Raw genomic sequence first — 13,785 nt, 5'->3', positions numbered from 1 at the left:
GCTTCGTGCCTTGCCCTGTCTCCAGCTCCCTCAGCAAGCGGAATTTGATGGAGATCGCCATTCAGCATCTTCTGGAGATCAATGCTGTGGAGGACGTCCCTCGGGAGCAATGGAGGCAGGGATTTTACTCGATTCTTTTCGTGGTTCCGAAGCGCTCGGGGGGATGGAGGGCGATCCTAAATTTAAAATCCCTGAACACCCATTTAGTATACCGCAAGTTCAGGATGAGTACGCTCAAATCTATCCTGGAGGGAATAAGACCCGGAGACTTCCTAGCCTCAATCGATCTCTCCGAGGCGTACCTTCATATACCTATAGAGCCAGCTCACCGGCGGTACCTCAGGTTCAGCTACGCGGGGCGTCACCTACAATACCGGGCCCTTCCATTTGGCCTGGCATCGGCCCCGCGCAGTTTCACCAAGATTCTGGCAGCCTTGATAGCTCACCTGAGGTCCGTACCAATTCGAATTCAGGCTTATCTGGACGATATTTTAATACAAGCCTCGTCCTACGACAGAGCCAGAACCAATGTATTTCTGACATTGCAAATATTACAGAATCATGGGTTTCTAGTCAACGAGCCCAAGAGTCAGTTGGTCCCTCAACAGCGCATAAATCATCTAGGCGCAGTCATAGACACGCAGGTGGGACAGGTGTTCCTCTCCCAGGAGAGGAAGGACAGCCTCAGATCTCTGATTCGGCATCTGTTACAAGATCCGACAGCTCCCAAGCTAGAATTGTCCCGTCTCCTGGGGAAACTAGCCTCATGCACAGACATAGTTCCCTGGGCTCGGCTTCATGCCCGCAGCCTTCAATGGCTGCTACTCCCCTATCAGCGGGCAAGGACAGCAGCCTCCAAATCCAAGATCAGGGTCCCCCTGTCAGTACGCCGGTCTTTGCACTGGTGGCTATCCCCGGCTCTGGACAACGGATGCGTCTTCTTGGACACACATCCACTGATTATGACTACAGACGCCAGTCTGACGGGCTGGGGTGCGCACCTGGGTTCCCAGGTCGCTCAGGGGCGATGGTCCACGACAGAAGCAAGGTCAAGTATCAATCTTCTGGAACTCAGGGCCATCCGCTTAGCTCTTCTGGCCTTTCTTCAGACGGTGCAGGGACAACACTTACTAGTGCTTACAGACAATGTGTCAGCAAAGGCACATGTCAACCGCCAAGGGGGGACAAGGTCCAGGACCTTGATGCAGGAGGCTCTTCTTCTGGGGAGGTGGGCGGAATCCCACCTTCAATCCCTCAAGGCGGATCACATCGCGGGGAAGGACAACCTTCAGGCGGACTATCTCAGCCGCACCACGATAGACGCATCAGAATGGCGCCTCAGCCCCGCTCTGTTTCGGGACATCTGTCTCCGGTTCGGCCAGCCACAGGTAGACCTCCTTGCATCCCCAGAGAACGCACAGCTACGCCGATTCTTCACGCGCTACCCATCGCGGGGGGCAGAGGACACAAACGCTCTCCGTTGCCCCTGGCCCCAGGAGCTACTCTATGCGTTCCCGCCGATCCCATTGATCCCGCGGGTCCTTCGCAGAATTGTGACCGAGAGAGCGGATGTGATCTTCATCGCTCCCTATTGGCCAAGAAGGCCATGGTTCTCCGACCTCGTAGCCCTCTCAACGACGGACCCTTGGCGGCTTCCTCCGGAGAAGGTGTCCCTCAGCCAAGGGACAATCCTACACCCAGAGCCCCAGTGGCTCAACCTAACCGCTTGGCGTTTGAAGGGCTGCTCTTGAGGGAAGCGAGGTACTCAGAAGATGTCATCCGGGTGATGCAGGCTGACAAGAAGGAGTCCACCATCAGACTCTACAACATCACGTGGAAGGTATTTATTTCGTGGTGCTCTGCGCGCGAAATTAACCCGTTGTCAGCTTCTGTTCCGCAGGTGTTGGAGTTCCTCCATGATGGCTACAGCAAGGGTCTAGCGCATAATACCCTCAAGCGGCATGTTGCAGCTCTCGCCACGGTGTTGTCTCCCAGGGACGGCGTGCCTCTGTCTCATCACCTTTCCATCCGGAGATTCCTACGTGGGGTACGAAATCTGCGTCCACCCGTGGTACACCGATATCCCACATGGGACTTGCCACATGTATTGTCAGCCTTGACAGGTCCACCCTTTGAACCTCTCCGGACTGCCTCCCTTAGATTTCTAACCATGAAAGTGGCTTTCCTGGTGGCCGTGACTTCAGCTCGCCGCATTTCTGAACTGGCAGCTCTATCAGTCAGGCCAGACTTATGTGTGATACACCCAGATAGGGTAATTCTTAGACTGGACCCGGCATTCGTGCCAAAAATTAACTCACGGTTCCATCGTGAACAGGAAGTGATCCTGCCTAACTTTTGCCCGAATCCATCTCACCCACTAGAACACAAATGGCGGACCCTTGATGTTCGCAGGGCTTTAAAAATATATATCTCTCGGACCGCACCCTCAAGACGCTCCGAAGCCCTATTTATTTCCTTTCAACCTTCATCTTTGGGATCCAAAGTTTCTTCTGCCACCATAGGGCGTTGGATCCGAGCCTGTATTTCCAAAGCTTATGACTCACGATCTCTCCCCATTCCACGTCATATTACGGCTCACTCCACACGGAGTGCAGCTACTACCGCTGCTTGGGCCACGCAGGCCTCCCTCGAGGAAATTTGCCGGGCAGCTACCTGGGCCTCTCCGGTTCCATTCATCAAGCATTACCGTTTGGACACCTTTGCCTCCGCTGAGGCAGCCTTCGGACGGAGAGTCCTCCAACAGGTTCACCTGGCGCCTCGACATCGACCTTCGCAGACCTCCCGCCCGACGAAGTAGCAAGCTTGGGTATGTCCCACTTCTGACCCACTCCGCATCCCAGTGGGAGAAGAGGCGTTGGACTTACCGTGAACGCTCTTTCTCCAGGGGATGCGGAGTGGGTCAGCCCCTCCCGTCTGCGATTTTCTCCTTTGTAATTTCTAGGCTTGAGACTGTTTTGCAGATCTGCCTTCGTCGAACAAACTGGAAGGAAGGGAGGCCTGAGTAGGCGTGGCCAAGTTTATCCGACTCAGTGATTGGCCAGACGAGCTGGATCATCCCACTTCTGACCCACTCCGCATCCCCTGGAGAAAGAGCGTTCACGGTAAGTCCAACGCCTCTCTTCTCACTAGCTACTTCGGCAGATTAGAACCAGTTGAGCTTGCAGTTGTGGGTTCCCATTTCAATTATTTTCACTGCTCTTCTTATTTGAGGAATAATGCTTATGACCTTGTGTTTGCTCTGCAAGAATTTTTTGTTCTGTCTGTTCATTTTTTCTTGTCTTCTACTTGTTGCTCGGACTTTGATTCTCAAACTTTCCTTGGTGTAATTGAGCCTTACAGTTTTCCTTATGTGTGAGAAAGAATTTCTCACTTGTCATGAGGAAGGGTGAAGATAATCCTTCCACTGGAAGGATTAAAAGTAAGCTTGTTGAATCCTCTATTTGAAGTGAGAAGAAGTCGGAAATAAGCCAGAGTGCTTTTCATCCATTGAAGAGAACAGGATGGGGTAATGAGATGTTTATTGTGGGAATCAGTGTGGTGTAATGGGGAGTATGTTACAATGTATGGCTTCTCTCTCTCTCTCTCTCTCTCTCTCTCTCTCTCTCTCTCTCTCTCTCTCTCTCCCTCCCTCCCTCCCTCCCTCCCTCCCTCTCCCTCTCCCTCTCCCTCTCCCTCTCCCTCTCCCTTCCTCCCTTTCTCCCTCCCTCCCTTTCTCCCTCCCTCCCTCCCCAACTTACATCAAAGGAGATTGTTGTGAAGCAAAATTAGACGAGGGAGTGCTATAGAAAAAGGCATGATATAAACTATTAAATAATAATATAAACTATTAAATAATAATATTGATAAAAAAACAAGTCTAGATAATGGACATTGTAGTACCTGACTTGAGAAAACCACAAAATATGTAGACCTGCGAATAGAAGAACAACAACTGTGGCAAAAGAAAGCAAAAATAGTACCAATAGTAATAAGTACTTTAGGTGTAATTCCAAAACAGCTGGAGTACCACTGGAACATCGGCTGCATTGATAGAATCACCATCATTCAATTGCAAAAGCAGTTTTACTTAGAACAGCTTAAAATATGCGACATTGACCTATGTCAGCTCCTTGGGAAGGACGTGATAGGTGGATAAAAATGCCAAATCCAGTGTAAGCTGACTGACTTACTGTTCAACCAACCATAATAATACAAATTTCTCTTCCTGCCTTTTCACTCACGTATCAAAATCTTTCCCCCCAATCTTTAGCTAAATCATGAAACTCTCAAACAACTGTTTTCAAAGCCAGAAGGGTGTGATGGGAATAAATCGGTATCCCTCCAGATGTGTTCAAGAGAAGAGAATGCCCTGACTGAAATACTGGAGAGCTGCTCTGCTAAGAGGATTAGTACCCCAAACTGCAAAGTAAGTTTAAAGGGTATTAAAAGGTCTTTGCCACTTCCACCCCTCCCACCCGTGTTAGTGGTGAGCATCTAATGATTTGCCTGAAGTATGAAATGCTGGGTTTTTTTGTTTCTATGAATAACAGGATTGTTTCATCATTCCATTTTAAAACCATTGTGAAAACAGCTGAAAAATCAAAAAATATTTGTACCTATTAAAAGTTAATTTGTGCTGTTGATTTCTTCCTCATAGAGAATTAGACAATTTCTGGTTCAGAAAAACGAACAAGACCAGGTTATAGGTATAGGTGCGAGTTCACCTCTCTGGGATTTTGTGGAAGAGCTTCCTTCCTTCCTTCCTTCCTTCCTTCCTTCCTTCCTTCCTTCCTTCCTTCCTACCTACCTACCTACCTACCTACCTACCTACCTACCTGTTTAATCTTACAATTTGTTGCAACAACCAACTTTACATTTTGAATTAAGTGAGATTTGTTTCAAAATACCCTGATTAAGATTAATTGCAGTTTAGGTTTCACATGTTATTTAAACAATCCCTTTTTGGAAGTGACCAAAGAGAAGAGAAGATATATGTGTGCAAGATTTTTGTATCTTCAAAGAATGGCCAAGCATTATATTATTTATATTTTGTTAAAGTCAAGAGCTTTCTGCCTCCTTTTGGGCTTCATGCTAATCCTATGAAAAACATCTTACAATGCCAGTACAAGCTGTTTTGGATCCTCAGAAGAGATTTTTGGTGGTGTATATGTTATCTAGGGAACCAAGTCAAAAAAATGAAAGATTGTATTTCACTTAATGTAGTAAAGACAACTCCCAAAGCTAACAAACTGAAATGTTGCAGATGTCTTCTTAATCCCATTTTCTCTCTCTCTTTCTCTTTTCAAAAGGTCACACTACTTGGCCCCTTCAATGCCTACAACCTAAAATTCAGCAGTATGACCAGAATTTCCAGATTCAGGTAAAATGCAGTTCTACAGTACTTTGGGGGCAACTGTGTAAGATTATAAACTTCATGTTTTGCTTTTAGGAATCTCCAAGATATCTGGTGGACCACTGCAGAATACAGAACACTGCTTCAGATTGACTTTTTGTCCAGATGTTTGATTAAGAACTAAGGCTGAAAGCAGCTCCAACGTTTTTGTGTTTGCTTATTAACCCTGTCCATTCATAACATTTTATGAAGGTTATGCAAGCTGCAGATTACAGCATCTTCAATTCATTTCACCACTCCCATTTTTCTAACCTTTCCTCTTTAGTTAACCAATAAGGAAATAAAGATGGAAAACCTACACATCCCCCCCCATCCCCCAGTAGTTCTTTGAATTCTCCAGTCTGGAAGCGCTCCTCCTTTTTATTTATTTTCTGCTTTCTGTCCTTTGTGGTTTGTGTAATAGTTGTATATAGAGATTTATTAAATAGTAATAGCGGTATTTATTTTTAAACATTTGGAAAATTTTCAGTAAACTGACTCCATCAACAAAATGTTGCAATATTGGACTTCTAAAAGTTCTCATTAAAAAATCATGTTGAATCTTTTCTCGTCCTTTAGAACGATCTTGGTAGAGAAGGAGAGCGTAAACTCTGTGGTTGTAGTTGATGCTCCTGAGAATGCATTTCAACAAATACTGGTTGCTGCTTCCATATCGGTAAATGCAACAGGTAAAAAAAATGCTTTGTCAAAGTATTTATGCTGACTGGGGAATTCTGGGAGTTGAAGCCTACAGGTCTTAAAATTGCACGTCTTAAAGTTGTCAAGGTTGGACACTCCAGGTTTATAGTACGTAGTATAATCTTTCCTGCCTTATATTTCTAATCAAAGCTATAACTATTTGTATGACTTTTTTGTTTTGAAAGGTCATAATAATTTGCTTTTTATGGTGATAGGCTCAACAATGCTGCTAAAGGAAACTTCTCTCATGCCTCATATCCCGGGTCTCCCAGCATTACTGAGCATGCTGTTTGCTCCTGTGATAGACCTCAGGTATGTGAACATTTCCAAGGAGGAACTTGGTGATCATTGGGGAAAAAATGCTTCTTCTCTCATTTTTCTTTGCAGCCCCTGGAAATCTACTTTCATTGGAGGTGGGGGGGGGGCGCTAGGAACTTGGTGATGGGATAAGGAAGGTCTCAATTCATCCATTGTTTTAACTGAAACCAGTTAAGAAAGCTTTCTGCAAATGGAAAGAATTCTTTCTTTTATGGAAATGATGTAATGATGCAAACTCTTATGTCTGTATAGGATTGGTATGACATTATGTATCAGGCATAGGTGCTATATTTTTTTACACTTACTATTAATAATGTTGTTACTTCAGGGTTGATGAAAGCAGAAGGAGATACATAGGTGTCCTATGTGGTTTGGGTTGGAACCAGACTCTGAGAAGCCCAGTCCTCCAAGACCATGATATGGAGCTTGCATTTGATGTGCAGATTGATGCAGATGACATAACGCAGGTAAAATGTGCTTCAGCTTTTCAGATGTTATGACAGCACATGATTGGAATGTCACATCTTAACCTACTCCCTTAAGTTTCTTGGAATGAATCTGGCTTCTTCAGAAATAAGAAACTGTCTGGTTTCTGTGAAACAAGATTGCCTGGTTGTAACCGATAGATAATTTTGCTTGTTCAATTGTAGGCATAGTATTATGTAACTATTTTCTAAATCTTAAATCTGCAGCAGAATAAGGTAACAAAATGGTATGATTTCCTATAGTAACCGGATTACCAATTCCTTACAAATAAAAATGGAACAATAGGCAGTATACAAAGCCATTGTTAACCAGTGTCCTAATTCAATGCATGAACGAAGCTAGTTTTTATTTCTCTGCAATAATTTGCCATTGTATTGTGTATTCATTTTGCACATAAATTGCTTTGCAAAACAATGATGGTAAGAGAATGGTGGTGTACTAAGGCTAAAGATCTATAGTGACTCCCCCAAGAAGATTTTGTTGGAGTTACAGAAACTACAAACAGTTTAAGTTTTATGAATGAGCCTCTGTTTTGAGGTAATCAGGTGAAGCTGATCCATTTCAAATTTATTATTCAGCTCCTAAAAGTTAGGAGTTTGTAATAAGTTTTTTGGGGGTTTATTTTTTTGAGTTAAAAAAGGCTAGTAAAAATAATGATGACATAGGAGAAAGAAAACTTTCTGAATGTCTATGCTACTCATGGGGAAAGTAAATCAAATGTATTTGGTAATATGATAAGGGAATTCACTAATGAAATTGTGATGTTATTTAAATGGGTAAGGCTGAAATAATTGCCATTTTTTTCTCCTCTATTTTGGGGACATGTGGAGCTTAAGAGGCAGAAATGTCCCTAATTTCAGCCAGCCTTTTTGGGGGAAAAAATGGCTGATACAGTATCAAGTTTCTGCCAGCCTTAAGATACCTCTTTTGATTCTTAAAATTGCCCTAAATTTTAATGTATTTTTAAAAAAGTTTCAAACATTTGACTTTACCCACTTAGATTACCAGGGCCTCAGTAGAGAGTGCTGGATGCCAATTCTGTCTTTCAAGCTGCTTTTTCTTGAGTTTTTGAATCGGGAAAGCAGCTGAGACTTAACAACTGTTTGGGGATGTCCACACCATGCATTTAAATCTGTTTAAAACTGATTGATTGTTCAGTTTTCCCCATGTATGTGCTAGCTTATAAAATACTACATTTTAAAACATTAACATTCATTGCCCGAAGAGGAAGTAACAGTTTGCCTTCCAAATGTTTTAACAGCTTCCTTGGCAGATTGCCTGCATCTAATTGATGCCTGCCTTTATGTAAACAGGAATGTGGGTATATTCTTTAGCTCTGTCCTAGGCTACTTGCAGATTACACATTCCTAAAGACCTTTTAATGGCAAACCATTAAAAATACCAGTTAAGAATAGTTTCATTTAATTGATGCATACTGTATAATATTGGTTGGCAATAAAGCCGGATTTAATCTGGATCATCAGAAGTGCAGAGAACTAGGTCTTGTGTCTGCAGTTGCGAAATTGAAAATTGCTATTAGTGGAAAAGTTTGGCATTCAGAAATCATACTTCATTAGTTTGGGACTATTTTGTAATTTAACCCCCAATCTGAAATGCCTAAAATACATCGGAACTATAGCTCACATAGTTCCCAGGGAGTATGATTATTTGCAGTTTAATGGACCATTTGTGAAGGTAAGTTGTTAGTATACTGCAAATTGTTGAAAGTAAGATCATTTGTGTTATTATGTATTTTATGTATTTATTATTTTTACAAATAACTCAAGGTAGCACAGATATCCAACACACCTTCCTCCTCCTATTTTCCTCACAACAACAACAACCCTGTGAGGTGGGTTGGGCTAAGAGAGTGGTTGCCCCAAGGTCAGGCACTTGAACTCATTGTCCCCTGCTTTCTAGCCTGATGCCTTAACCACTGGACATTTATTTGCATTAGTTTAAATAATTTGTGAATTATGATATAAAATATACACATTATGTCGGGTTCAGCTGCAGAAACAAAAGACGTTGTCCATTATTCAAAGTTTACTGAATGGTGGAGACCTTTACTGCATGCAAAGACAAAACATTTAGACCAGGGGTGTCAAACTCGATTTCATTGAGGGCTGCATCAGGGTTGTGCTTGACCTTGGGAGGCTGGGGTGGGCGTGGCCAGCTTGAGGTCACTCATGTCAGAAGCGCCTGTGGTGGCCTGAGCGCTCTGCCAGTGAAAAGGGCTCCTGAGCTCTGTTTTTAGCTGAGGCAGCATCCTGCAACCCTCTGCCAGTGAAAACGGAGCTAGGGAGGGCCTCATGCGGCCCTCCCGAGCTCCATTTTTGACCGCAATGGCTTCCTGCAGTCCTCTGTCAGCGAAAATTGAGGGGGGGGGGCGGGCGCTGCACGCTGCCCTCCCAAGTTCCATTTTTGTTGGCAGAGGCACCGCGGGCTGTTCCTTCGCTGTTTCCAGGGCAGCCCCAAGGGCCAGAGTTAAGCATCTCGTGGGCCGGATATGGCCCGCGAGCCTTGAGTTTGACACCCCTGAATCTGTAATATGATGTGTTTAGGGTTTGGCTTAGTATAATGTCCTACCTCAGGCACAAAACCAGCTGACCTTTCTCTCAGTCCCAGGAGAAGGAAGAAGAAACCACTTCTGAAAAACCTTACCAAGAAAACTGCAGGATTTCTCCAGGCAGTCTCTGAGAATTGGATATGATTGAATGGAAAGAAAAAAAAAACAAATTAGGCCACATTAACTTGTTCAACAGCGATGACTTTAAAAATTTTGATTAAGTATTCTGTCTGAACCAGGCTTATGTGCTTTTCTTTATAAGGCGGTAACATGAGTTGATTAAATTGTATGGTCTTGCTCTTAAGAGGAATCTGGGATATTCCAAATGCCTTGGAGTTCAGTTTCTATGATTTTTCTCCAATCCAATCATTGAGTTAATGGCTACAGGTTGGCCAGAGAATCTGGATATCTCAAATTTTAATAGGCTGAAGCTTGAATTTAAAAGTCTTCTAAATATAATCAAGCAAATGCTTTTTGTCAGAAGCTAAAAAGTTTAATTCATTTTATTTTTTAAAACATAATTGTCAACTGTCACTGTTCTTATTTTTTTTAAAAAAATACTATTTTCATAGATAAACATTCTGAGGACATATATTAACAAATTAACCTCTGATGAACCAAAAGGCCTGCTGCAGTTTGGTCCTGAGAAAATTGCCCAATTGCAGAATACAGCTCGCGAAAAGCTTTTAAGGTAAACTCTAATTTTCCTTTACCTCTTCAATATTTTAAGTTTGTTTCTATTTTTCATAATTGCGTTGTGTGAACAAGCAAATGTGGCTGTTCATTTGTCTAATGTTCTATAATTATATTAATCCCTGTGTCAGTGGTGAAATCCAAATTTGTTTACTACCTGTTCTGTGGGCGTGGCTTGGTGGGCGTGGCAGGGGAAGGATACTGCAAAATCTCCATTCCCTCCCCACTCCTGGGGGAAGAATATTGCAAAATCGCCATTCCCACCCCACTCGGGGGCCAGCCAGAGGTGGTATTTGCCGCCTATGAACTGCTCAAAATTTCCGCTACCGGTTCTCCAGAACCTGTCAGAACCTGTTGGATTTCATCCCTGCCCTGTCTGTTATACTTGGGCATCCTCTAAACCCAGAGGAAAATGCACAAGGTTGCATCTTTGTATAATATCTAAAAAAGGCTCCTTGGAAATTTAGCTGTTTTTTCCCATGTTAGCCTTGAGCCAAAACACCCTGGCTCCACGTTTCATGTAGTAAATCGTACGGGAAGAGGCTAAGGGCATTCACAGGAGGGATAAATGATGAAATGAGTTCTGACATCATGATGCAAACTCTGCCCCTTTTGTGCCTCAGATGTCACATGGAAATGCATAAGGAGTACCGCTTGCGTTGTGATGTTGTGACACATGCTTTGTCATCTTAACAAAATCTTGGCTTGCTGCAGATGACCCTGGAGGGGGCATTTCAGTAATTACAATAGGAAGGACATTTACTTGAGTTCTTCCAACTGGAAGCCAGAGTCTGTCAGCCTAAATCAAGCCTAGAGGAAGGCTGGTTAATAGGTTTCCTCCCCCCTCCCCCCCCAATCACCTTCACCTTTTCTCTAAGGAAGTGCTATCTTATCTCTGCTGTCTTAAACTCCTGAGTGAAAGGTAGGGGGTGTATCAGACAAATAAAGAAGCCAGAAATGGAAGGAATGAAAGCAGTGATTTTGGGTTGTTTTTTTTTTGCTCTTTCTTTATATGTTTTCTCAATAAAGATGCCAATTTAAACCTGGGAAATTGTAGGGTGCAGTCTCATCAATGCATTTTTAAAACCTGTAGCTAGTTTTTCATCAAATCATGTGGAGAGATCTAATTACAGATCACCTATAATATAAAACAGGCTCAAGTGGACCTTTTCATATGCTGTATGCATAGTTCTTTACAGCAATTTTATTGAGCATCCAGATGATCTTGCCATTTTTGGTATCAACCAGTGATTTATTTCTCCTAACTCTGTTTTAGCTATAAGTGGACTGAATTGATTTAATTATGAAAGCTTAAATTGGTAGTCCAAAGATATGGAAAAGTCCAAAGATATGGAGCTTAAAAAACCCTATTTAGAAAGTTTTGAGAATAGAAAGGGAACAGCCACCTTCTAATAGGCAAGTCCACTGTGTGTTATTTGGGGGGGGAAGGGTTAGTTTTCTAGACTTGAATTTCAAAAGAACAAACATACAGTTGTTGCAGTTGGAAGTATTGGGATTTGGAAATGGATGGATGGAGAAATAGAGCGGAAGAGATTAAGTGCATGCGGCTATGTAAAAGAGTTGTGCTTATAATTATATGTGTTGTGGGAGTGGAAAGAGGTTGAGGTGGGTCGAAGAAGCATATTATGTCATTATCTGCTGGGATGTAAAATTTTAAAAATAGATTCAGAATACGAACACGTGTGGATTGTACGTTATTGTGCCACAAACAGTAAAGTCAGAAGTGCAATGGGATAATACTAAGGTTCACATCTGGATACAACATTCATTTGGGTTTCACTTGGTTTGTATGAAGTTATAGTTAGCTATAATATAAGTAGCCCGTGTTTTCTAATGCCTTAAAAAATCACAAATCAGAAGTGCAAATCTCCCCAAAATAGGAAGACATTGAAAGAGAATAATTACAGGTTTTATGATAGGAAGAGTGGAAATATTGTTGCCTTGCTCCCAGCACAATCTCTGTGATCAGGTAAGGATGCACATTTTGTTGGATTCCTCTGTATGAAAAATACGAGCAATAACAGCATGCAAGAAAAATGATTTTTTTTCTTACCTTTGCAATTCTGCAATTCTAGGAATAATGTTAAAACTGTCATTCAAGGAGAAATTGAATGGATGGTTTACTTTCCTTCCCCGTTTATCTGCTCTGTAGTGTTTTTTTTTTAAAATATAGAATTAGATAAAATTAATAATGTGCCTGGATCCTAAAGTGCATTAAAAATAGAGGGGAATGACTTCATAAAATCATAGGCAATTCATATATCTGCATTTTAAGTTAATTGTATGTCTTATGTGTCTTCACTACCTAAGAGGAAGTTATATATTTGAAAAACATGTCTAGACAGAATGAATTAGAATACAAATACTGCTTTCCGTTGCACAGTTTAGAGAGGGAGGAGTTGGCAGAGAAAGAATCTGTAGCAATCAAGTTGCTGTACACAATAAGACATTCTAAAAATAGCTAGCATAGCTTTTCTTTCTATGGATGGATGAGTAGATAGATAGACAGAAGCACATAAATATATTGTATATACATCCATATTCATCATGGAGAAAACCTATGTGATCCCTAAGAATCAGTCCTGACTTGATGGTACATAATTATATGTATACACCTGGCTAGTGCAAAGTTTAAACACTCTGACTAAAATTATAATTTTAAAATTTTCTCTATCATCAGAATGTACTTAATAAATTCTTCCAGTTAGTATTTGAGGTGGTAGGATATTGAAGCAAGGACAGAGAAGTGCCCATCATCCTAGCTCAGGGGTCCCTAACTCCCGGTCTGCGGACAGGCAGGCAGTCTACCGGCTGTTGGGAACCGGGCCACGGAAGCAGTGTATGAACATGCGAAGCTCCATTTGTGCAAGTAGCGGGCATGTGAATGAGAAACCATTCTCTCCTCTCTACCCCCGCTGCCGGTCCATGGAGCCAGAAAGGTTGGGGACCGCTGTCCGAGCTACTTCATTAACCTTAGATTGTGCAATAATTTGACTACCTTGTATAGATTTAGAAGTGGAGCTTCTGGACTTTGTTAAAGGCCATTCCTTCCTTTTCATAACTTTCAACCTTTTCCCCCCCTTTCTTATAAATGCTGAGAGTTACAACCCAATACATATGGAGTCCATCCAATAGAAAAGGCTGATACAAGGGAAAGAAATCTCAATTGTTCTGAATCATAGATCACTTGAGCATGTGATATATCTAGCATTAACCCTTTACAGGTAGTCCTCAACTTATGACTGTCATTGAGCCCCAAATTTATGTTGCTAAGTAAGAAATTCGTTAAGTGAGTTTTGACCCATTTTACAACTTTTCTTGCCACATTTGTTAAGTGAATCGCTGGAGTGGTTAAATTAGTAACACGGTTGTTAAGTGAACCTGGTTTCCCCATTGACTTTGCTTGTGGGAAGGTTGCAAAGGGGGATCACGTGACCCCAGGACACTGCAACCGTCATAAATGTGAGTCAATTGTCAAGCATCCGACTGTAAATCACGTGACCATGGGGATGCTGTAACAATCATAAGTGTGAAAAATAGTCATCAGTCACTTTTTTTCAGTACAGTTGTAAATTCGAACAGTCACTAAGCGAACTGTTGTAAGCTG

The 13,785-nt window shown here is 42.3% G+C and overlaps 1 protein-coding gene across 2 annotated transcripts in view; it reads left to right on the top strand.

The window, feature by feature from the left end:
• TDRD9 (tudor domain containing 9) overlaps window positions 1-13,785 on the top strand; it is a 91,052-nt gene that overhangs the window by 75,563 nt on the left and 1,704 nt on the right. For both annotated transcript variants that reach the window (XM_087871875.1, XM_034418557.3), the window contains 6 exons: window positions 4,271-4,426; window positions 5,310-5,380; window positions 5,972-6,081; window positions 6,307-6,403; window positions 6,738-6,876; window positions 10,037-10,155. In XM_087871875.1, the coding sequence (XP_087728001.1) occupies window positions 4,271-4,426; window positions 5,310-5,380; window positions 5,972-6,081; window positions 6,307-6,403; window positions 6,738-6,876; window positions 10,037-10,155 (692 nt within the window). The remainder of the gene's footprint in view (window positions 1-4,270; window positions 4,427-5,309; window positions 5,381-5,971; window positions 6,082-6,306; window positions 6,404-6,737; window positions 6,877-10,036; window positions 10,156-13,785) is intronic.

This window comes from Pantherophis guttatus, chromosome 1 (genome assembly GCF_059756535.1).
Source record: "Pantherophis guttatus breed Tessera chromosome 1, ASM5975653v1, whole genome shotgun sequence".
Lineage (NCBI taxonomy): Eukaryota > Metazoa > Chordata > Lepidosauria > Squamata > Colubridae > Pantherophis > Pantherophis guttatus.
Note: the sequence above shows the minus strand (reverse complement) of the source record. Positions and strands in the feature narration are given on the sequence as shown.